Source organism: Arachis hypogaea, chromosome 4 (assembly GCF_003086295.3).
Source record: "Arachis hypogaea cultivar Tifrunner chromosome 4, arahy.Tifrunner.gnm2.J5K5, whole genome shotgun sequence".
NCBI classification, from domain to species: Eukaryota; Viridiplantae; Streptophyta; class Magnoliopsida; order Fabales; family Fabaceae; genus Arachis; species Arachis hypogaea.
The window spans coordinates 70,294,618-70,320,653 of record NC_092039.1 but is presented as its reverse complement, the minus strand read 5'-3'; the positions used below and the strand labels follow the sequence as shown (position 1 = coordinate 70,320,653).

General features: G+C 41.8%; 1 protein-coding gene across 1 annotated transcript; it reads left to right on the top strand.

Annotated features, from left to right (window-relative positions):
* The first annotated feature begins 16,176 nt into the window (after positions 1-16,176).
* On the top strand, positions 16,177-16,515 carry LOC112794912 (uncharacterized). The gene has a single exon (XM_025836879.1). The coding sequence runs from the start codon at positions 16,177-16,179 to the stop codon at positions 16,513-16,515; it is 339 nt and encodes a 112-aa protein (XP_025692664.1).
* The last annotated feature ends 9,521 nt before the right edge of the window (positions 16,516-26,036 follow it).

Below are 26,036 nucleotides of genomic sequence, written 5' to 3'. Positions count from 1 at the left end.
CGAGTTGAACGTCCACCTCACACCAAAAAAGTCAGACGAGTTGAAAAGGACAACGGAGTACGAACAAGCCTTTCGAGATTTCAAAATTCTTGGGGCAATCACCCATTCTTTCCAGACCACGGAAAAGTGAAGAACTCATTACACCTCGCAGTGGGAAGTCAGGCAATAGCCTCAGCACTAGTCAAGATGAAAGTGGCCAACAACCCGTCTACTTCATCAGCAAAGCTCTACAAGGGACCGAACTAAACCATCAACAGATAGAAAAAGGTTGCCTACACCCTCATACTCACCTCTCGATGACTCCACCCATACTTTCAAGCTCACACTATCAAAGTTCGGACTAACCAGCCCATAAAAAGACATCCTACAGAAAATAAACTTAGCTGGAAGAATCCTACAGAGGACAGCTCGGATAATTCGGGGGACCCTGGACAAAACCAAAAAATATCTTGGACAATTCGGGGGACCCTGGACAAAAACAGAAAAAAGCTCGGACAAATCGGGGAAAATGAAGTCTGACACATAGAAACATAGAATGTCCGAGCTAATGCACTTTCAAAACCAGCCAGCACCAACAGCTCGGACAATTCGGGGATATGAGGTCCGACACATACCTCGGGAGCAGAACGCCCGAGCTGATGCATTTTCAAAACTAGCCAATACCAAACTAGGGGACAATAACAGAAGCCTCATCCAGGCTACATCACAAGACCACAACAAGTCAATGTACTCAGGGTCAGCCACAGTAACACGCATTAAAAAACTATGGAATCCAGCCAATTAGACATGCCGTCCGGGATCTTAGTATACATCTCAAAGACATAGGTCAACTATGGGGTTACTACCAAACAACTCGGGCAACAACTTAAACAATAACAGCAAAATATCAGGTGTCAGATACAACAGTAAAAGGGAAACCCCAGGACTCACACGTAGGTCCAGGGGCACCCTTTGGAGGCAACAACGGAGTAAAAACCCAAATACAAAGTCAAAGCTTTACATCAAAAAGCATGCCAACTTCCACATTGCCCCACCAGAGGAGCTCATCAGTGTAACATCACCTTGGCCATTCGCAAAATGGGGACTTGACCTACTCGGCCCGTTCCCCCAAAGGACCGGGGCAAGTCAAACACCTCATAGTAGGGGTCGACTACTTCACAAAGTGGATCGAAGCTGAACCCTTAGCCACCATTACGGCTCAGAAAAGCCGCAAATTCCTATACAAAAACATTGTCACAAGGTTCGGAGTCCCCTACTCCATCACAACAGACAATGGAACACAGTTCACGGACACAAGTTTTCAGAACTTGGTGGCCGAACTAAAAATCAAACGGCAATTCACCTCAGTCGAGCACCCACAAGCTAATGGACAAGCAGAGGCCGCAAATAAAGTCATCTTGGCCGGGTTAAAACGAAGACTCCAAGAGGCCAAAGGGGCATGGGCCGAGGAGCTCCCCCAGGTACTATGGGCATATCGGACAACTCCACACTCTACAACGGGAGAATCGCCATTCCGACTAGCTTACGGGATGGAGGCAATGATTCCTATCGAAATAGATGAAGGGTCACCCAGAGTCATCTTCTACAACGAAGAAGGTAACCCGCAGGCACAAAAGGAAGAACTCGACCTCCTCCCCGAGGTCCGAGAAAGAGCCCGGATCCGAGAAGAAGCCTTAAAACGTCGAACGGCCCTCAGATACAATCAGAAAGTAATAAAGCAAAGCTTCTCCATTCACGACCTAATTCTAATCCAAAATGACATCGGAACACAAAAGTCGGGAGAAGGAAAGCTAGCTGCAAATTGGAAAGGACCCTACAAGGTAACAAAAATCTTAGGAACAGGCTATTACAAAGTATCCGACCTAGAAGGCAATGAGCTGCCCAGGGCCTGGCATGCCTGTAATCTAAGACGATACTACAGCCAGAAAAATATAACCCGAGGTGTACTCTTTTTCCTGCAAAGGTTTTTTAATGAGACACCCGGTCGAGAAAGGCACCCGACCTAGCCAAGGGTAAACATTCTGTAAATATTCTTTCTTTTTTAATACTAATAGAATTTTTCTCTTTTCTTTCTCCTTCCTCTTCCACATGATGAAACAAATCCTGGAAAGTACCCCGCCAAGGCGCATTAATTTATGCTCGGCAAAACGCAAAAAATCATTGCCAAGAGACCACACAAGGTCGGCAAGATAAAGCGACGAGGTTCAAATTAATGTGAGAAGTTATAAAGCAACTCTGAAAAGGCTCAAAAAGCCAAATAAAAAGAGATTACAAAAATAACTTAAAAGGGCCGACCAACGACAAGGTCGGGCCCAACAAAGGGAAGTACTCGACCGCCCCACCCGAGGTCCGAGAAAAAACCCAGATCCGAGAAAGAAGCCTTAAAACGGCGACAACAAAGATTTCGAAAACGCTTACTAAAAAGTTGCTATACAACTAAAAAGTACAAGCGAAAAAACGAAATCAAAGGAAAGGGTAAAACAAAAGTTTCAAGCGCTAGCTAAAAGGTTGTTATCCAAAAACAACTAAAAAGCATAAAAGCGGAACAAAAAGTCAAAACGCGAACAAAACACCGCATAATAAGCTAAAAAGTTACTACAAGTAGCTAATAGCAAAAAGGTGTCCAAAGCATTCACAGAAACCATCCAAAAACAAAAGAGCCCACAGGCCGGGCAAAAAACCAAAGATAAAAGGATTACAGAGAATCAAGATCCTTTCCGGACTCCACATCAACAGAAGGCTGCAGAGGAAACATAGAAATCGGGACAGCATCGACGGCACCGTCATCTCGGTTTAAAACCTCCACACCAGATCCATCCCCGGCCAAAGGTGAAGTCGGGTTCGCAACCGGAACTTTGGGGTCGGACACCGGAACCTCATCCTCGTTGGGAGCAGGAACAATCTTTCCCTCCACAACAACGTTATCCGTACTGAATAAGCTCAGATCCAGGTCAGGAGCAAGAACCCGGACCTGAGCCTTCAAATTTTCAAACATAGCATCCATACCCTTAGCCACATGACCTTCTAGCTCGTAAAAATCATCCTGAGCGGATCGCAATCTCTCCTTTGTCTCCACAAGCTCAGCATATGTCCGAGTATAATTCTCTGTAGCCGCCTTCGCCATCTCCTCAGATGCATTCGCTGCCGCCACAGCCGCGGTAGCCTTAGCTTTCTCTTTCTCCAAAGATGCCTCCAGCTCAGTAATCCTAGCAGCCTTCAGTTCACTAATCCTCTCGAATTCAGACTGAGCCTTCTCAAGTCGGAAGCTGGTCGCACCAATGGGGGATTTCTTGAACTCCCGTGCAATAGCGGCATGAAGACTAGCCATCCGGACACAACTCCGCGCCATATACTGAAAATGGTGCTCCATAGACACATCATCAGTAGAAATAAAGGTCTGAGGGAGAATATGCTGTTCAATCCAACCAAGAGCATCAAAATCCTTGTCATTAAAACCCGCAAGCTCTTGAGAGGTCTTCTGTTTCTTGGGAGGAGGACCCGAGGACGAAGGCGGGGAAGAGTGACCGGGTCCAGAGGTCGGAGGATCTTGATTTATAGCTCGGAACTGGGGAGTCGGAATAGTCTTCGACCGAGTAGTGACACCCACAGTAGTCTTCTTCGGAGAAGATCGGGCAGAAGCCTCCCCAGCCTCGATATTTCGAGCAGCCACAGACTTCTTCGTCCGACGAAGGTACTTCATGGAATCCGCCTGAGAAGACATCTCTGCAGAAATAAAAGAAAAGGATTACCACAACAGAAATTCCACCAAAACAAGCAAAGCCAAAATACTAAAAAAATGAATCTCGGAGAGGTCGGGAACTACCTAACTCGGAACGGAGAAGGCTTGGATCTCCCAACATTTTCATCGTGTCCAAGTGAGGCGCCCGACCCCATAAATTGCTTACCACACCCACAAAAGCCTGCTCCACCTCATCTAGACTCTCAAGGGTATACTTAGTAGACACTACATTCTCCTGCCAACAAAGAGGAAAAGAAGGCTCCCCACTCTCATCTAGAAAGAAAGGTCGGACGTCTCCAGTAGCCCGGACCTTGAAATAAAAGTTCTTAAAATCATGAAAGGACTCATCATACAGGGTACAAAACTTCCTTCCCTGGTTAGCCCTAAAAGAAACCCAAGATACCTTCCCTCCACCCGACCCCGGCTTTGTCAACACAAACAAATAGGAAAAAAGAGAAATAGAGGGAGCGACGCCCAAAAACTGACACAAAAGTTGAAACAGCTTTAAAAACGCCCAAGAATTTGGATGGAGCTGCGTAGGGGCAAGATTACAAGACCATAACACCTCGGACTCCAGATCGGTAAAGGGAAGTCGGACACTCAGCTTAGAGAAAAAACAATCATAAGCATAAAAGAAGAGCTTCTCGGAACTATCTAAGGGCGGGAAGCACACTCTCTCCTCGGAATCCGGGGCTACTAGTTCATAATCCCTCTCAGACTCTCTATTTTCACATATGCTACAGTGCCTACGGAACCTAGCTAAATACTCAGAATCTACCACAGAAGGGACTCTTAGAGGAAGAGGGTCTACCCAACCAAGACCACATGGAATCTTAGTCGACATCGCTTGAAGAACCTTTCGAGAAATAAAATTCTTACCTACAAAGAAGAATACAACAGCAAGCAAAATCACATAAAGAAGACAGCGAAAACCCATTCAGCAAAGCAAGAAACAAAAAATACCAGAGAACAAAAAGAGCCCCCCCCCATATATACAAACAACAAGCAATGGCGGCGCCTCTTTTCGGGGCAACCCAGGCATAAAAGAAAAGAAACAAACAAGAGCCACACAAAGAACAGAAGCATATGTGCACAAAGAGAAACATGGGAACAAACCTGGAAGAAAGAAACGAAGACGACGAGCTCCGAAGCAAGGAGAACGAAGCGACGGCACAGAGGAAACCCCAGAAAGACACACGGAGAGATTCGGGGAAGCAGAGCAAAGAGAAAGAAGAAGCAGTGCTCGAAAAGGATAAAGAAAAACAAAAACGCAGAAAAAGAGGAAAAGGGGCAAATAAATAAAGCCTTCACAGAGCCTGAACGGAAATCGAGGAAAAACGGTAAAATACAATAAATGCAGGAACGGCCATTTTTGAATTTTGAAAAACTACTATGCCCGAGCTCGACCTCCCAAAAAGGACGAACTCGGGCAGGGGCACTGTTCATACCCTGACCGGGCTCCTCCAACTCGGCAAATTCATAAAAGGTCCGACCTCGTCCTAAGGCTCACGCCTAAAGGTCGGACCTCGGACAATAAAGCAAGGAAGGCCCATCAAAAGGAACGCAGCCCAAAACCTAAAGGCCGAAGAGGCCTAGAAAAGGCGGTTCCACAAAGATAGAGATAAAACTCCCAAAGATAAGATAAGATAAGAATATCTTATCCAGGGAAGATCACGGCCAACTACTATAAATACACTGGAGCACCCAGGTATGACATTCATTCCACATTCTACACATATCTGCTTGGACCCATGCTAACTTAAGCATCGGAGTGTCATTGCAGGTACAACCACCAACCACTCTGCATATCAAGCTCGGGTCCCTGAACCCCCACCTTGGGCCTCTCCAGACGACCGAGCTACACGTTTCAGGTAACCCTCGGAACAGGATTCATCTGCCTTATCATGTCTAACTGCATTTGCATAAAACTCTCTTACCAGAGTTCCATTCACCTTTGTAATCGGATCGGTGAGGAGTTCCCATCGATGTTTTTCCACCTTTTCTGTGATTTTTGGGCACTCATTTTATGTGACTTGAAAGCCTAATTCATATATGATTTCTTTGTCTGCCATCCACCCAAATTGTAGTGCATGGTAAAAGGTTCTAAATTTCTTTTCATCAAAAGGAGGCTGCTCTATAGGTTCCTTCCCTTTTTATCTCTTGGAGCTTGATGATGCCATGCAAGATGGTTGATATGTTTGCGGCTCACATGACGTGGTCAGGAGGGTGTGTATGGAACTTTTGGGGAGGATGAAATGTGTGTGTTCAAAAGAAGGGAAGGGAGATGAATGAGAACAAGAAGTGTACGGAGAGGGTGCAAAATGAGGATCATTTATATAGAAGAGTGATTGTTGTTTGAAAGGTGTGGATTGCTAGTGTTATTTTGTGATGGACAGTTGGGGCTTGACCTTCAATGAGCACAAGGATCACGTCTTTTATGAGGTTCTCGGTTCGGTCTCCAAGGCTATCCACTTTCCAATGTTGCATGGCAACACTTTCTAAGATACTCCCCTTGGAGACAAGTGTATAAGTTCCTTGGCATAGTGGCCAAATCTCCCTTCCTTGATTGTCCTATCAAGTACCATCAATACGCCCTTCTTCATTTTTTTTTGATTTCCTACACAAGACAAAAGGAATGCAAACGGTTAATTGAAATTGTTGGTGGGAAAGATTAAGGTGTGAACTAGCTACTAAAAAAATCTTTTTCTTTTGTTTTTGAAATATCTAAACAACTAAATGCTTTTCATGGATACAAATCAATCGACCATTCAAGTTCCCATGCATGCAACGTAGGTAACACCAAACTTGTTTGTGATCATATGGTGCAATAAGATTTGAAAGGGTTCTCATACTATTGAGTGTGTTCAAGCCCTCTTGGTGTGCCTCGAACACCAAACTTATCGTGTACTATATGTTGCATGTAGGGATGCTCATATTGTTTGTCGAAGTTGATTTAGAATCCATGAACTTTGCTTTATTACTACTATTAGAAACTAAAGAAAGAGGGTGTAGAACATGGGTTGCCTCCCATGAAGCGCTTCTTTAGCGTCATTAGCTTGACGTTTGGTCCTTGTCAAGGTGGTTGGTAGTGCTTAAAATTTTCCCCCCTTGCAGTGAACATGTTTCCATTGGCTTTGTTGAGAAGTTCCACATATTCCAGACATAAAATTTTGTTAATGGTATATACTGGAGGCAGCTGAGATGGAATAGTGGGGAGGTGAGGTGGTATAGATGGAAAGTATGTAGAGACCACTTCATCTCCTGGCGAGAAATCTTCTGTAGGGATTTTCTTGTTTTTCCATCCCATTGGGACTTTTTTTGTGTCTCTTGATGTCAACTTGTTCCTTGTGGTTTCCTCTTTGAGAATGGTTTTGTTGCCTATCTCATATCACTCTGGTGGGTCTGGCTCCTTTTGGATTACACTTGGCTATTGCTCCTTTTGATCACATTGGTTGTTAACCATATGAGTTATGATGTGTGGTGCTTGTGCTCCCTTCTTTAGCTCTTCCATCAGCTCTTTTGTTTGCTTTTCCTCTGACTTTTTGTTATCATGATTTGCTTCTTGTGAGGGGTTGAAAGCATTGAAGGTGAGCTGCTCATCATGTATTCTCAATACTAGCTCTCCTCGCTCCACATCTATGAGTGCTCTGGCTGTGGCTAAGAATGGCCTTCCCAGAATGATAGGGTGAATAGGATTCTCATCCATTTCTAGGACTACAAAGTCTGTGGGGAGGAAGTAGTTTCCAACCTTCACTAACACATTCTCAACCACTCCTATTGCATGCTTTTGGGTTTTGTCAACTAGTTTGATGACTACATCTGTGGGTGTTAGCTCATTGATTTGAAGCTTTTTCATGAGGGATAGAGGCATTAAGTTGATGCTCGCTCCCAGATCACAGAGTCCCTTGATGACATGTCATCATATACCTATTTTTTTATGCTTTTTCATACAAGAAATTGATGATTTGTGCTTAAATATTGAATGCTTTTATACTTAATTGGTATATTTCCTTGATCTTTTAATTTTATAAATCTTGTAGGAAATAAGAAGAAAAAGAAGCAAAGAAGCACAAAAAAAGGAAAAAAAAAGAGCTTTGGGACACACTTTGAAGTTGGAGCACACTTTGGAGCCTTAGGCCACGCTTTTAAAAGCGTGACCCAGGACCAAATTAAAGGAGAATAGGCAATCAGCACACACTGCCCTGCTCTTGCCAAGGGCAGGGCAGAATCGTGATGCAAAGTGAGGTTGGAAGCAAGAATTTTCGCTAAGGTAAAATCTGGGCGCTCACAGCATGACCATGCCTTCTTCAAATGGCTATAACTTGAGCTACAGACGTCCAATTGATGTGCTTCTAGTTGCATTGGAAAGCTGACATTCAGAGCTTTCCAACGATATATAGAAATCCATATTTGGAGTACAATTGAGGCAAGAACGAAAGGCATCTTTAAGGGCCAAAAACAAGCGAAAATAAACCAAAGTGCTTCCACCAAGGTTCGAAGCTGGAGCCTCACCCCAAAGCAAAGTAGCGCTCATTTTTCTGCTCTGCCCTCTTGGAGAGTAGGGCAATGTCGTGCTCTCTTCATGGAAAATCAAGAAAAAATTGCTCCTCAAGTGCTTTCACCAAGGTTCGAACACAAGACCTTCAAGGAAGTAAAGGCTTAGGCACTACTCCTTGGCGCACACAAGCGCATCTTGGCACGGACAAGGAACTTGGTGCGCGCACAAGACACACCAAGGCAATATTGCCCTGCCCTCCACAAGGGCAGGGCAGCATCCTGAAGGTCTCTCCCACACTTGGCACGCGACATGCTTCCTCACACAACTTTCCTGCTCTGCCCTCCACAAGAGCAGGGCAGCCTCCTGGGAGCAACATATGGGCCAAAATCAACCAAAATTCAATTTGATTCAATTCCTCACCAAATTGAATCAAGGCCATCCAAGACCCATTCTCCCTCAAATCCAAAGCAAGCAAAGCCCATTCAACATGACTCAAAGGCACACAGAGAAGCTAGATTAGGAATTTCATTTTTGTGAATTTGTTTTTAATTTCAATTTCATTTTATTTTCATTTTGTAAAAAAGCCTATATAAAGGGCATCATTCTCATTTCAAAGAGGCTGGCTCCATTAGGGAGGAGTAGTATTAGATAGCTCTCTCTCTTTTAATTTTCCTTGTTAAATCTGAATCTTGGATTGAGAAGTGAAAGAATTCTGTTTCCTTCTTGGTCTAAGATCTCTCTTGGTGGTTCTTCTGCATAATTCAAGGAATTTTGATTTGAATCAAGGCTCTCTTTACTGCTTCCATCTCTATTTCTTCTTCAATCTATTTGCTGTTGAATCAAGGAAGGGCTTGAGATCTAGAATTGTTCTCTAGTCTCTTTGATTCCCTGAGATCTTCAATTTTATTTTGCAATTGAGTTGAGTTCTTGGCTGCTCTTCTGTTTTTACTGTTCCATTGGCTTTTAATTTACTTTCAAGCAATTTAATTCTTCTGCACTTGTTCTTCGTTTTACATTTATGTTCATGATCCCAATTTACTTTCCTGCATGTTAAGCTTTATGCAAGAGTTCTGAGTTTTGATCTATTGCTCTCTTTAATTTCCAGCACCCAACACCCCTTTACTTTTTATGCAATTTACATTTCTTGCAATTAAAGTTTCAGCTCTTTTACTTTCTTGTTCTTTACGTTTCCTGCCTATTTACATTCTGTCATTTACAATTCTTGTCAATTTACTTTCTGTTGGCTACGATTTCACTCAATTCCACTTCAATGTCAGCTTGACTAAACTAATCACCCACTAAAGTTGCTTGATCCATCAATCCCTGTGGGATCGACCTCACTCTTGTGAGTTATTACTACTTGATGCGACCCGGTACACTTGCCGGTTGGATTTGTGTGTTGGAAATTCGTTTTTCCACAAAAACACCATCATCCCTTATCAATCATTGTCTCTCCTATAATACAGGGGATGTGGAAACTCCCTGGATCCTTCTTCTTTGTAGGTGGCTCTGTTTGAATGAGAGCACTGCAATCCATGTTCATATTTATTGTTTGTCCACCCTTCAATGAACTCTTTTTGGCTAGTAGTTCCTTTATATACTTGATGTAGGAGGGCATTTGCTGGAGGGCCTTAATGAATGGTATATTTACATCAAGAGATGCAAACATGTCGAGGAACCTTGAATACATTCTCCCTGCTACACCACCCTTAAGCCTTTGGGGAAAGGGTGCATATGGGTTCAGTATCTCCCTCTCCTTTAGCTCTTCCTTGAGTGTGAGTTGGGGTGCATGATTTCTTTCTACATAATTTTCCTTTGGACTGTCTTGGTGGTGTTCTACTTCATCCATACTCCTCTCATCACTTGTGGTGATCATCTTACATTCTTCCCACCTTACTTTCTTTGTTTTTCCTCTTAGGTTCTTCTCTGTGTCACTTGGAAAACCATCAGTAGGTCTGGGAATTTGTTGAGATAGATACCCTACTTGAGATTCTGGTCTCTTGATGTTTTCCCCTTGGTTTTTGATATTGGCTCATACTTCCTCCTTAAACACCTTATTGTCTTGGATTTCTCTACATATGTCTTCAAGTAGAGTCTCAATATTGGAAAGTCTATCATCGGTTAGTGATGGTGGTTTGGGATTAGGTGGTTGTTGATAGGACCTCTGTGAGGGATGTTGGTGAGTTATATTATTGTTGGAATTGTGGTTGTGGCATCTCTGGTCTTGGCCTTGGTCTTGTTGATTTTACCACCCAAAGTTGGGGTGATTTCTACATCCAGAGTTGTAAGTTTTGGAGTATGGATCATGGATTTATCTAGGTGAGTTTCCAACATAGTTGGCTTGTTCCTAGTCAGCCTCTTCTCCTACACTTACTCCTTCTTGAGCTGGTGATGAAGTGATGACTGCTACAACTTGGTTTTCCTCCACCTTCTTGGTAAGATCTGCTAGCTGCTTGGTGATCATCTTATTTTGAGCTAACAATGCATCCATGTGATTCAGCTCCATTACTCCTCGAGTGTTGCTTCTTTTAGAGGCATAAAAGTAGTCATTCTCAGCCACCATCTCAATGACATCTATAGCTTCTTCAATGGTTTTCTTCTTGTTTAAAGAACCCCCTGAGGAATGATCTACAGCCTTCTTTGACTCATAAGAGAGACCTTCATAGAAAATATGAAGTTGAACCCATTCATTGAACATGTCCATTGAGCATCTTCTTGTTAAGTCCTTAAACCTCTCTCATGCTTCATAGAGAGTCTCACCATCTTGTTGCCTGAAAGTTTGCACCTCAGCTTTCAACTTGTTAATTCTGTGAGGAGGGTAGAATCTTGCCAAAAATTTGTTCACCACATCTTCCCAATTTGCTAAGCTATCCTTTGGGAAGGATTCCAACCACTTGAATGCTTTGTCCCTAAGTGAAAAAGGGAACAAAAGCAGCCTATAGACATCCGGGTGGACTCCATTAGACTTCATAGTATCACAAATTCTCAGGAAGGTAGTTAGATGTTGATTGGGGTCTTCTTGAGCACTTCCTCCAAATGAGCAGTTGTTCTGAACAAGGGTGATGAGCCGGGGTTTTAGTTCAAAGTTGTTGGCATGTATGGTGGGCTTTTGGATGCTACTTCCACAGTTTCTTGGGTTTGGATTAATGTAAGAGCCTAGAACTCTCCTCTCTTGCCCAGCATGATTTGCAGGGCCTTCTCTGGCATGGTTGTGAGCCTCTTCTTCATGGTTGTTTTCCAAGTTCTCCTCCATGTTCGTTTCAAAGTACCCTTCCTCTTCCTCAGCACCAACAACTCCTTTTCCTCTTGCTTCTCTCCTTAGTCTCCAGAGCGTTCTCTCAGGTTCTGAATCGAAGGAAGTTGAAGCTCCGATTCTTCTCCCTGTCATACAACAAACAAAGCACATAAAAAGAAATAAAATGAGGTGATTATTCTTGTTAAAGTGATTGTTAGTGTGAGTGGTGCAAATTATCAAATAGTTAGTGGGTTAGTGAGCAGAATTGTAAGTAAATTCAAAGAAAAAGAAGATAACGAGGGAATAGGGGGTGAGGAAGAAACTAAATAAACTGAAGGTAAATAACTGAATAAAATAAACATCAAAAGAAAAATGCTCAATCTAGTGATCTTTCGACTTAATCATTATTGATACAAAATCAATCCCCAGCAACGGCTCCATAAACTTGATGCACTAAAACTTGTCTCTCAACAAATTTTCCTTCGGCAAGTATACTGAATTGACGTCAAGTAAAAACTCACAATAGAGTGAGGTTGAATCCCACAGAGATTGATTGGTCAAGCAACTTTAGTTGGAAGAGTGTGCTAGTTGAGCTAAATAGAGTATAGTTGAGAGTTACAGAAAATTAAATGGCAGGAAACTAAATAGCAGAAAATAAGGTGCAGAAATCTTAAATGGGAATTTGGGAAAATGAGCATGGAAATAAATGGTAGAAAGTAAGGAGAATGGGTAAGATTAGAAATGAGGAATTCATTAGGCTCAGGAGATGTTGTATTTTCAAGATCAAATTCATTTTCATCTCTTCCTCAATCAAAGCATCTAATGATCTCCTTGGCAATCTTAAGTGATTGGGTTCCAATTCCTTGGCAATCCAATCTCTCTAAGCTTGAACAATTGCCCAATTCCTTGATTTAATTGCTCATGGGAAGAGATGAAGTGTGGTCACTGATTATACCACTTGTATTTCCAAATCAAAGTGTTGAGAGGATTACATGTCACTATATCCGCCCAGACCCCAATTTGGTCCAACATGAGAAAGCATTTCTAGCATGATCTCCTCATCCCTTTTCCAAGGCTTAGAGGAGATCCAATTATGGAGAATTTCTTTTCCAAGACAACTAACCAATTGAGTTAAGATCAAAAAGCTTTCTAATAAATCAAAAGAGAAGAGAGAAGAAGAAGAATGAAAACTATAATTGATCCATCACATTACAACAGAGCTCCCTAACCCAATGAAAGGGGTTTAGTTGTTCATAGCTCTAGAAATGGAGAATGGCATAAAAGAATACATCCTCACTAGCAAATGCAGAAAAGTAAATATACAGAAAATAGTTCTCCAAAGTGCCAAGCTCCTCTATAATTCAAAACTACTCCTATATATACTACTCCTCTTGATCCCCTAGTGAGTTCTTCAAGTCTTGGATGTGGGCCTTAGATCTTGAGTTGAAGCAGTTACAATCTTTAGTGGGCTCAGCTTGTAGAAAAGTGTGAGTTAGGCATGGGCGTTAGTGATGTTAACGTTGAATGAAATTGTGGGTTCGAGAACGTTAGTGGCAATCACCTTTTTCATTAACGTTCCAACCCCATAGGGCCCACGTTAACTCCAACGTTAGTGGCACTAACGTGACCACTACGTTGCCTTATGAACCTTTGCAACCGTTATTGGGACTCACCTTTCCCAATAACATTGCCTTGTGCCCCTTGTCCCTACGTTTGAGTTCACGTTAGTGTAACTAACGTGGCTCTTAACGTGGGTATGCCTCATCTTCAAGAGCGTTAGTGACACTTACCTTTGTCACTAATGGTCTAAGTGCCCCTACTCTCCACGTTAGAGCTCACGTTAATTAAGTTATCATGGCCACTAACGTGGTAGTGAATGCCATCTCCAACGTTAGTGACAAAGGGGAGTGTCACTAACGTTGGCTCATCAATCTTAGCTCCACGTTAACTTTCACGTTAGTGTTCTTAACGTAACCACTAACGTGGGCAACGCTAGTTTGATCCAATGTTAGTGACAAAGGTGAATGTCACTAAGGTTGGTATTGTTCCTCTCTTCCACATTAGAGTTCACGTTAACTAAGTTAACGTGACTCTTAACGTGGCTCATTGCCAAATCTTGGAGCGTTAGTGGTGTTCACGTTTACCACTAATGTTGGAGCTTTCTTTGTCTCCACGTTGACTACCACGTTAACCTAGTTAACGTGGCAATTAATGTGGGCTTATGATGGCTTCGCAGGCGTTATTGGTGATCACTTTTCTCATTAACGTTGCAAGCTCTTCCCCATTCCACGTTAGTGGTCACGTTAACTAGGTTAACGTGGCTACTAACGTGGTTCTTCCTTGCTTCTTTTGTCCTGAAATCAAGCAAATAAAATGCATCAAAGCTCTAGCCAAAGTCATGAGGTTATGCATCATCAATTTGTCATGCAATCCTTTCAAGATCCTCATGAATTCATGTAAAATTCATAATAGTTGCTTAAATCAAGGTGTAAGTGTATTTTCATCCAAAACTTGCCTTATTCACTAAGAAAATGCATGAAACTACCCTATAACAGTAAAGAACAGGTCAGTGAAACTGTCCTAGATGCCCTGGCATCAACTTGATGCGGGTATTATTTATCTGATCTCTAACAGTGAATGGCTTGGCCCGGTCCAAGTTGTTCTAAGAAAATTAGGAATCACTGCTATCAAGAAGGATGATGGGGAAGTGGTCACCACAAGTGTGCAAAATGCATGGCGAGTATGCATTGATTATAGGAAGTTGAATGCTGCAACAAAGAAAGACCACTACCCTTTGTCATTCATTGACTAGATGTTGGACTGACTTGCAGGTAAATCTCATTATTGCTTTCTTGATGGTTTTACTAGCTACTTCCAGATACATATTGCTTCTGAGGAACAAGAAAAAACTACTTTTACTTGTCCCTTTGGTACCTTTGCTTACAAAAGGATGTCATTCGGGCTATGCAATGCACCCATCACTTTTTAGCGGTGCATGACTAGTGTCTTTTCCGATTTTATAGAGAGTTGTCTAGAAATCTTTATGGATGATTTCAGTGTGTATGGGACGTCATTTGATAGTTTTTTAGAGAACTTGGCCAAAGTCTTAAAAAGGTGTGTTGACACTAACCTTGTCCTCAATTTTAAAAAGTGTCATTTCATGGTGAGACAAGGCATAGTGTAAGGACACGTAGTTTCTGATAAAGGCATTTCTGTGGACCCAGCCAAGGTTGATGTGATTACCAGTTTACCTCACCCCTCTTCTGTGAGGGAGGTCCGTTCCTTTTTGGGGCATGCAGGATTTTATAGGTTTTTTATTAAGAATTTTAGTATGATTACATTGCCGTTGTCACAGTTGCTACAAAAGGACGTAGACTTTGACTTTGATAGTTCTTGTGTGGAAGCATTTGAGGAGTTTAGGAGAGCTCTTACCACAGTACCAATTTGGAGGGGCCCTGACTGGACACAGCCGTTTGAGATCATGTGCGACGCGTCAAATCATGCCGTAGGTGCCACGCTTGCACAACGCGATGGTAAGCTCCCTTACATTATTGCTTACTCCTCAAAGACATTGGATGCGGCACAATCCAATTATACCACTATGGAGAAAGAGCTCTTAGCCATCGTTCATGCATTGGATAGATTTAGATCTTACTTGCTAGGTTCCAAAATAGTGGTATATACAGATCATGCAGCTTTAAAATATTTGTTGACAAAGAATAAATCGAAACCGAGGCTCATACGTTGGATCTTTCACTTGTAAGAGTTTGACATTGAGATTAGGGATCGAAGTGGGTCTCAAAATTTAGTTGCAGATCATCTAAGCCATCTTGAAAATCTTAAATATGACCCATTTTCGATTGACGATTCATTCCCTTTGAATGGTTTGCATGCTGTTTCAGATAGTTTTCCTTGGTTGGCACCTATGGCAGACTACTTGGTTGCTAATATTTTCCTTCCCAACTTTTTAAAACATCAAAGAGATAAGTTGAGGAGTGATTCCAAATATTACATTTGGGATGACCCTCACTTGTGGAAGAGGAGAGTAGACCAAGTAATTCGTAGATGTGTCTCAGAATTCGAATTCTGACCCATTCTTGGATCTGGTCATTGATCCGAGTGTGGCGGCCACTTTGGCCCACAATGGATGGCTAAAAAGGTTTTGGATTATGGATTCTAGTGGCCAACCTTGTTCAAGGATGCTAACCAATTTTGTGTTCATGTTACCAATGTCAAAAGTCAGGAAATGCATCCCAAAAGGATGAAATGCCTCAACAACCAATGGTGTTTTGTAAGATCTTTGATGTATGAGGCATAGACTTTATGGGGCCATTTCCTAATTCAAGTGGTTATCTGTACATTTTGTTAGCGGTTGATTACGTATCAAAGTGGGTGGAAGCGATACTCACCCGCCTTGATGACGCTAATATTGTGGCTTCTTTCATTAGAAATAATATTGTTTGCCGTTATGGGTTGTCACGAGCAATCGTGAGCAACCAAGATTCTCACTTTTGCAACAGGAAGGTAGAAGCACTACACAAGCAATATGGGGTGTCACATAAGGTTGCAACTGCCTATCATCTCCAAACAAATGGGCAAGTGGAGGTGTCCAACTAGGAGATTAAGCAAATTTTGGAGAAAGTGGTGAATCCACAAAGGAAGGACTAGAGCTCTCGGTTGGGAGATGCATTGTGGGCATATAGGATGGCCCATAAGACCCCGTTAGGGATGAGTCCCTTTCAGATTGTCTATGGGAAGGCATGCCACCTCTCGGTGAAAATTGAGCATAAGGCCTATTGGGCAGTTAAGCAGTGTAATATGGATTTCACCAAGGCGGGTATAGCCAGGAAATTGCAACTAGAGGAGCCTGAATGTCTTAGGATGGAGGCACATGAGAATGCTCGGATCTACAAAGAAAAGACTAAGGCATTCCATGATCACTATATCCGGAAGAAAGATTTTCAAGAAGGTGACGAAGTTCTCCTTTACAACTTGAGGCTCATATTCATGCTCGGAAAGCTCTGTTCAAGGTGGGATAGATGATAAACCATTATTTTATGATTTATCTTGTGTTTAATTGTGTGGTTTTATCAAGTCTTCACCCACTTATTCATATGATTTGCATGTATTTACAATTCCTTCCTAAATCTGTGCTATGTTTGAAAACTTGCTTCTTAGAGATCTTTTAATTATGTATTTTAATTCTCCTCTATACCATTCGATGCCGTGATCCGTGTGTTAAGTGTTTTAGGCTTCATAGGACAGGAATGGCTTGGAGAATGGAGAGGAAGCTTGCAAAAAAATGGAAGGAACAAAAGAAGTTGAGGAGATGACCAGCGAGAAGCGACGCAGATACACGGCTCACGCGACTGCGCGAAATGGAGGAAATTGCAGTGACACGCTCGCGTGCCTGACATGAACGCGTGGATTGGAAGTTGCACGAGTGATGCAAATGCATGGACGACGCACACGCGTGGCACAGAAAAATGCTGGATGACGCGAACGCGTAGACGATGCGGTCGCATGACGTGCGCGATCTGCAGAATTTACAGAAATTGCTGGCGTGGATTCTGGACCGCGTTTTAACCTAGCTTTCGGCCCAGAAACGCAGATTATAGCCAGGAAACATGCAGAGAGCAGAGACAGTTCTCATTCCGCATAATTTCCTGTTTATCAAACTCAAAACCACTTTGGAAAACCTCTGATTACTAAAATAGCACATGTTTCTGCAACTCATTGGGAGACGACCTGGGATTCATACTCCCAGTATTTTAATTCTAATTTTGTGACAACCCTTCTAAATTGATAAGCGTATTTTTGTTGGTTAAGAACTGTACTTGCAATGTATCTCTCACATTAATTTCTTAATCTGCCAATTTCCGCCACGTCAATTTTTGGCGCCGTTGCTAGGGAGTTGCAATAGAGTGCTAATTTATTGGTTGGAATTTATTTATTTGCATTTTATTTTATTTTGTTTTTGTTACCATGAGCTATATGTCTCTTCCATTGAATGACTCGTTCATTGCCTAATTCGAGCTTAGCCGTTTTTTATCCCGAAATTGAAAGAACTATTTCACGTATTAGGCGAGCTCGACGTCGGCTAGCCTCTGAGGGTGGTGAAGTGATTAACGTCAATTCACCAGTCTCATCTGAGGGTGAATCTGAACTGCCATTTGAGGAAGAAACAAGCTCCTCTACTACTGACTTAGTTGATTCACGTGTAGATAATATGGCAGCACCTACGAGAGTTACTATCCAGGAAGCTGGAGCCCCAGATTTCACACTGTAGCTGTATCAGGCGCGACACCCAGCGGTGGCTGTATACTTTGAAATAGAGACTGTACTACTCAACTTGATGCCCAAGTTTCATGGCTTACCTGCTCAAGAGCCTATCAAGCACCTTGGGGATTTCCAGACAGCTTGTTCTACTGTTAAGCATGATGGTGCTGATGAAATTTCTATTCTGTTAAAAGCCTTCCCATTTTCTCTTGAGGGAAAGGCAAGAGAGTGGTACTATATTCAACCCGGAGCAACTGTTTCTAACTGGGATACGCTTAGAAGAGAATTTTTGGAAAAATTCTTTCGAGCTGAAGTTACTGATAGACTGAGGAAAGAAATTTCCATGATTGTTCAGGACGAATCCGAGACTCTCTACGAATATTGGGAGCGCTTCAACAATCTTCTAGAAGCATGTCCCCACCATATGATTGACAAGATAGTGTTGCTCGGCTACTTCACACAGGGCATGATGCCTCAAGATAAGACCACATTGGAAGGTGCTAGCAATGGGTCTATGAAAAAGTACAAGACCACTGATGAGTCATTGCAATTGATCAGCGACTTAGCTGAATCTACTAGGAATCACAGGCAAAAACAAAGCCGGTCAAAAGCTATTGCAGAGGTATCCTCTAGCAAAGAGACTGCTGCTCTGACTCAGAGTATATGTGAAATGACCAACCTACTGAAGCAAATGCAGTTGAATCAACAACATGTTCAACAAGCTTAGCCTCTCCCACCACAACAAGGCCAACAGTTGGTTCCACAAAGAGTATGCGGGATCTGTGCTGATTAATACTGATGAATGCCTGCAGCTCCAACAGGAAGACAACACTGTGGTAGCCACTCATAACTTCTACGACCGCCCACATCAAGGATACAATCAAGGTGGTAACTACAACCACGGATGGCAAGACAATTCCAACCAAGGTTGGAGAGATAATTCTAACCAGGGTTGGAGGGACAATTATAACAAAGGAGGCAGAGATAACAATGGAAACCAGAGGTGGAATAATAATAACAACATCAGACAGCAGAATCAGAATCAACCTTACAGAGCACCTCACCTAAGACAGCCTCAAGGACCACAGCACAATCAACAACAAGCCCCTCATATCACTTATTCTAATTCCTCATCACACGATGAGATGCTCCGTTGTCTTGCACAAGGGCAGCAAGACATGCATACACAGCTGAACTCCACCAATCAACCTTCAAGCTCCAGTGGAGTTCCTTCTCAACACTTACCTAATCCTAAGGGTGGCATTAATGCCATCACTTTGAGATCTGAAACCACATTGCAGGAGAGGAACCAAGAGGAGCTAAGTCCACCAGAACACACCCCAGCTGAAGATGCAGTGGAAGTGGAAGATGCTGAAGAGGAAGAGGACGTACAGGACATACTAGAAGAAGAGGAAACTCAACCACAGGGTGAAGCGCCAAAGGATGCTGAAGCTGCAGATAACGCCCGTCCTGTCCCCTTCCCACAACTCGCAAGGAAGCCCAGGAAGCAGATGGACTTGATCCCAAAATGGTAGAAATATTCATAAAGGTTGAGGTAACTATTCTCCTTTTTTATGTTATTCAACAGGTACCTAAATATGCGAAGTTTCTAAAGGATTTATGTATACATAAGGATAAAATTAATAAATTAGAAACTATTCCTTTATGTAGTTCTATCTCATCTTTAATGGGAGATATACTTGAAAAATGTAGTGATCCAGGTCCATGTATGGTTAACTGTACTATTGGAGGTGTGATATTTTTTGATTGTATGTGTGATTTAGGAGCGTGTGTTAGTATAATGCCTTTGTCTATATATAATGCTTTAAGGCTCCCTCCCTTAAAAAGGTCGGTAGCTCATTTTGTGTTGGCAGATAAAAGCATTATTACAGTGATTGGAGTTGCTAAAGATGTATTAGTGAGCATCAAGGAGCTCACATTCCCCATTGATTTCTATATCCTGGAAATGCTCCCTAATGACTTTGGGAAGCCATCATCAATCCTGCTTGGAAGACCATTCCTGAAGACTTCAAAGTTCAAGCTGGACGCATTTTCAGGAACTTATTCTTTTGAAATAGATGGCAGAATAGTGAAATTCAGTTTAAATGAAGCTTTGAAGCACCCTCAGGAAGATCATTCTATCTCTCAGTGCGACATCATTGATGAAACCGTAGCTGAAGTTCACCAGGAAGAATTAGAAGCGAAGTACATAGGGCAAGGTCCAAGTGTGGGAACATTTTCAGAAGACAATGAGAGCACTTTACCATTATCACCAGCTCTGGATAATGCAGAGCCTGGCCATGAGCAGAAATTAGAATTAAAAGCCATCCCTCCACACCTCAAGTATGCTTACGTTAAGGACAAGCAAAAGTTTCCAGTTATCATTGCAAGGGAACTCAGGTCTCAACAAGAAGAACAGCTACCCGGTGTGCTGAGAAAACATAAGAAAGCGATTGGATGGAGCCTGGCGGATATAGTAGGTATCGACCCTCAAGTTTGTGAGCATAGAATATTCTTAGAAGAGGGAGCAAAACCTGTCTGTCAACCTCAAAGAAGATTGAATCCCACCATCTTAGAAGTTGTCAAGAAGGAAGTGACCAGGCTACTTGAAGCAGATATCATTTATCCTATCTCAGATAGCGAATGGGTCAGTCTAATACAAGTGGTGCCCAAGAAGTCTGGAGTCACAACAGTAAGAAATGAGCAAGGATAGCTTGTGACAACTAGGGTGCATAATTCATGGAGAGTTTTCATTGACTATAGGCGTCTCAACCAAGCCACTCGCAAGGATCATTACCCCTTGCCATTCATTGATCAGATGCTTGATCGCCTGTCAGGTAAATCCCATTATTATTTTTTAGATGGTTATACAGGTTATTTTCAAATCCATATAGCCCCTGAAGATCAGGAAAAGACTACTTTTACATGTCCTTTTGGGACCTATGCTTATAAGAGAATGCCCTTTGGCTTATGCAATGCACCAGCTACTTTCCAAAGGTGTATGATGAGTCTTTTCTATGATCTCATTGAGACCTGTATGGAAGTTTTTATGGATGACTTTAGCGTATATGGTGATTCATTTATCCTTTGCTTGGATAGTTTATCTAGAGTATTGGACAGGTATGTTAGTTCAAACCTTGTTTTAAATTTTGAAAAGTGTCATTTTATGGTGAAACAAGGAATTGTTCTAGGACATGTTGTGTCTGATATTGGCATCTCTGTAGACCCAGCAAAGGTGGATGTTATTTCTAGATTACCTTACCCCTCCTCCATGAGGGAAGTCCGTTCGTTCCTTGTCTATGCAGGTTTTTACAGGAGATTCATTAAGGACTTCAGTAAGGTAGCATTACCTTTATCCAGATTGCTGTAAAAAGATATCGAGTTCGAGTTCAATGAAGATTGTAAGCAAGCTTTTGATAAGCTGAAGACCGCCCTGACTCATGCTCCAATTGTGAGAGGACCAGACTGGAGCCAGCCATTTGAAATCATGTGCGATGCTTCCAATCATGCAGTAGGAGCAACGCTAGCTCAGCGTGAAGGTAAGGATCCTTTCGTAATTGCTTATGCGTCTAAGACTTTAGACACTGCTCAATCTAATTACACTACTACTGAAAAAGAGCTCTTAGCTATTGTGTTCACTCTGGATAAATTCTGAGCCTATTTACTTGGTACTAAAGTAGTAGTGTACTCAGACCATGCAGCTTCAAAGTATTTATTAGCTAAAAAGGAGTCCAAACCAAGGCTTATACGTTGGATACTGCTACTACAAGAATTTGATTTAGAAATTAAGGATAGGAGTGGTAACCAGAATCTAGTGGTAGACCACTTGAGTCGCCTTAAGCACATTCATGATGCCTCCACTCCTATAAATGATAATTTCCCTTTTGACAACTTACAAGCAGTATCTGAAGTAATCCTTTGGTATGCGCCTGTAGCTAATTATCTAGTCAGCCATACTTTTCCTCTAAACTTTACTAAGCATCAAAGAGACAAGCTGAAAAGCGAGTCAAAATATTATATATGGGATGATCCGTATTTATGGAGGTGTGGTGCTGACCAGGTGATTAGACAGTGTGTGCCTCAATCAGAATTTCAGTCCATTTTTTAGAGGCTTGCCACTCATCTGAGAGTGGAGGACATTTTGGCCATCAAAGAACAGCTAGAAAAATTCTAGATTGTGGATTCTGGTGGCCCACTCTTTTTAAAGACGCTGCTGAATTTTGTAAATCTTGTTCTCCATGCCAAAGGTTTGGTAATATATCCAAGAGGGATAAGATGCCTCAACAGATTATGCTTTTCTGTGAAATTTTTTATGTTTGCGGCATTGACTTCATAGGTCTATTTCCAAATTCTAATGGTTACTTTTATATATTGTTAGCTATAGATTACGTTTCTAAATGGGTGAAAGCAATTCCTACCCGCACTGATGATGCTAACACCGTTGTTTCCTTTGTTAGAAACCATATCATTTGTCGCTTTGGGATAATTCATAAAGTGGCAACAGCCTACCATCCCCAGACTAATGGGCAAGCCAAGGTGTCTAACAGAGAGATAAAGTGTATATTGTAGAAGATAGTCAAACCTCATCGAAGAGACTGGAGCACCAGACTACAAGATGCACTCTGGGTATACAAAATGGCATACAAGACACCCATTGGGATGAGTTCCTTCCGCTTAGTTTATGGAAGAGCTTGTCACCTCCCAGTTGAGGTAGAGCACAAAGCCTTTTGGGCAGTGAAGGAGTGCAACATGGGATTTGAGAAAGCCAGAGTTGAAAGGAAGTTGCAACTGCAGGAATTAGAAAGCCTTCACCTAGAAGCTTATGAGAACTCCAGGCTTTACAAGGAAAAGATGAAGGTTGTGCATGATAAGCACATTAAGAGGAGAGAGTTCCAACCTGGGGACTTAGTCCTCCTTTACAACTCCATATTGAGGCTCATGCCAGATAAGTTGAGATCAAGATGGGACGGTCCTTATAGAGTAGAGAAGGCTGAGCCATACGGAGTTTTCCACCTGAGTCATCCTTCAAGCTCTGAATTTATCAAACTCAATGGACATCGCTTAAAGCTATATCATGGTGAGAAGATGAAGAAAAAAAAGGAGCTAGAGATCTTCCTCTTGGAAGATCCACCCACAGCAGAAGACTGAGCTAGTGAAGTGTCCTACTTAAGGACGTTAAAATAAAGTGCTGGGTGGGAGACAACCCACCATGGTATGATCATTCCTTTCTCTTTTCTTAGTTTTCTTTTTTTCAATGACTCTTCTCAGTATTAGTGCATATAGTTTGCATTTGCATATTGCATAAAAAAAAGAAGAAAATGCATGCGACATGACAGTGTCGCCGATGTGTCCACGTCATATGTGCGTTGGGAAGAAAATAAAATTTAACATAGAGTCACGGGAAAGTGTGGCTGGAGGCGTGCCTGATAAACCCCAATTTTGTGGTTTATCTTGTGCTTATTTTAAGGGATTTTATCACCTTTTCCCACATTTATTCAATTAAATAGCATGATTTTGCAATTCTCCTTTGATTTGTGCTCAAATGTGAAAACATGCTTTTTAGGCCCTAAAATTGGTGATTTTAATTCACTTTAATTCCATTCGATGCCTTGATGTGTTTGTTGAGTGATTTCAGGTTCATAAGGCAAGTATTGGATGGAAGAAGTGAGGAGAAAAGCATGCAAAGTGGGAGAACTCATGAAGAAATGAAGGAACCGTAAAGTTGTCAAGTCCGACCTCTTCACACTCAATCAATCATAACTTGAGCTACAGAGGTCCAAATGAGGCGGTTCCAATTGCCTTGGAAAGCTAACATCCGGGTCTTCGAAATGATATAAAATTTACCATATGTTACTTCACGATCAGGGGTGCGCATGCGCCATGTACGCGTGCGCGCCGATGTTGCACGTGGCCCACTAAGGAGAAATCACCCTAGCGATTTCTGAAGCACTTTGGGCCCAACCCAACTCATTTCTGATGCTATTTCATGCAGAATTCAAGCTTAGGCAAGGGGGAAGAAATTGTTTGAAGCATTAGCTTCATGTAGTGTAGTTTCTAGAGAGAGAAGCTTCCTCTTCTCTCTAGAATTAGGTTAGGTTAGGTTTATTCTTCTAAATCTAGATCCAATTTTATGATTTCATCTTGTTTTCTTTATGAATTCTTGCTTCTACTCTTTCGCTCTCACGGTTTGTAGTGTTAATTTTCCTTTTATGCTCTCTTTTATGTTCATGCACTCATGTTGAATTTAGATCCCTTTCAAGGCAATTTGATGTTAATGTTTCTTTTTGTTGATGATTGAGTTGTGAATTTACTTTTCATGTAATTGGTAGTTAGTAGATTTTACTATTTCTTGCATATTTACTGATCTAGCCATAAACTTGATAGCTACGATTTAGGAAATTGCACAATCGGCAAAAATTCCTTCTGGCAAGTGCACCGGTTATCGTCAAGTAAAAACTCACAATAGAGTGAGGTCGAATCCCACAAGGATTGGTTGAATGAGCAATTCGGATTAGAAGTGTGTTCTAGTTGAGCGGATCAATATTTAGATGAGAATTGCGGAATCTTAAATTGCATGAATTAAAGAGCGAGAAGTTAAAGTGCTGAAATTAAAAAGGGATGGGGGTGATTGCATGAATTGAAATTGCAGAATGTAAATAGAAAGGGATAGATCAGAGAGAGGGGTTCATTGGGGTCAGGAGATATTGAAATCTCCGAATCAAAACATTTTCATCTCTTCCTCAACCAATGCATTCATTGAATTTTGCTTGGCAATCTTATATGATTGGATCCCAATTCCTTGGCTCACCAATTCTCTCTAAAAACAAACAAATTCCCAATCCCTTGGTTTAAATGTTCATAAGAAGAGATGATGCTCGATCACTGATTATACCACACAGTTTCATGAACCACAATTTGGTAGGATTACATGTCACAATATCCATCCAAACCCCAATCCAATTCACTGTGAGAAAGCTTCTCTAGCATGAATCCTCCATTCCTTTCCCAAGGTTCCGAAGGATTCCAATTATGGGTAATTTCTTTTCCAAGACAACTACCCAATGGAATTAGATCGAGAAGCTTTCTAACAAAATTCAAGAGAAAAGATTGAAGAAGAAGATAAAACTATTATTGATTCATTGAATTACAATAGAGCTCCCTAACCCAATGAAAGGGGTTTAGTGAGTCATAGCTCCGAATTCAATTACAAAATATGAAAAGTGATTTCCAAAACTCAAGGTAAAAGTCCCCCTCAGGGGCTGGATTCCCCTTCAATCCCCCTCTCTTCTCAAATGCAGAAACTAAGGCCTTTAAATAGGCTCCCTAAATTACAAAATGAAAATGAAATTAAAAGCAAATTACAATCAAATGAAAATAAACTATTCTAGATGATTCTTGTGGCCTTGATTTGGTGTTGTTGATGGACCTTGCTTGCTTGAAGGGTAGAGTGACATAATTGATCCAAAAAGGATAATGATCCATTAAACTACACTCAAACGTTGCACCCCCCTTTCTTGAGTCGTCACTTTGTTCTCTTGTCAACCTTGCCAATTTGATGCCAAATATAGACTAATATACCTCGTTGGAAAGCTATGGATGTCAGCTTTCTAACGCAACTGGAAGCACCTCAATTGGAGTTCTACAACTCGAGTTATACTCCATGGAAGGTGAAGAGGTCAGCTGGCCTGATTGCATGTTGGTACTATGCTCTTCTATGCACATTACGGGGCTGTTTTCTCCCTCAATTTTTTGTATCCACCATGCATGCCATATATGCTTGGAAAGCTCTAGATGTCTTCTTTCCAATGCATTTTGAATCACCTCATTTGGAGTTTTGTAGCTCAAGTTATTTATGTTTGAAGAAGGCATGGTCAAGCTGTTCCATATAACACGTTTAAGCTCCAGTTTAAGGTTAAACTGGAGCTTAAACGTGGAATGCTTCCTGGAGGGTAAAATGTCGAACACGTTTAAGCTCCAGTTTAAGGTTAAACTGGAGCTTAAACGTGGAAATGAATAAGGCAACCCTGGAGGAGCAAAAACGCCGAACACGTTTAAGCTCCAGTTTAACCTTAAACTGGAGCTTAAACGTGGAAATGGCTTCCTGGTGCATAATATGGGTCGAACACGTTTAACCTCCAGTTTAAGGTTAAACTGGAGGTTAAACGTGGAAATGCTCCCTTGGTGAAATTCTCATTCTGGCGTTTAACTTCCAGTTTAAGGTTAAACTGGAGGTTAAACGCCAGTTTCAGCATTCCTCAGCTTTCATGATTTTGGCGTTTAAGCTC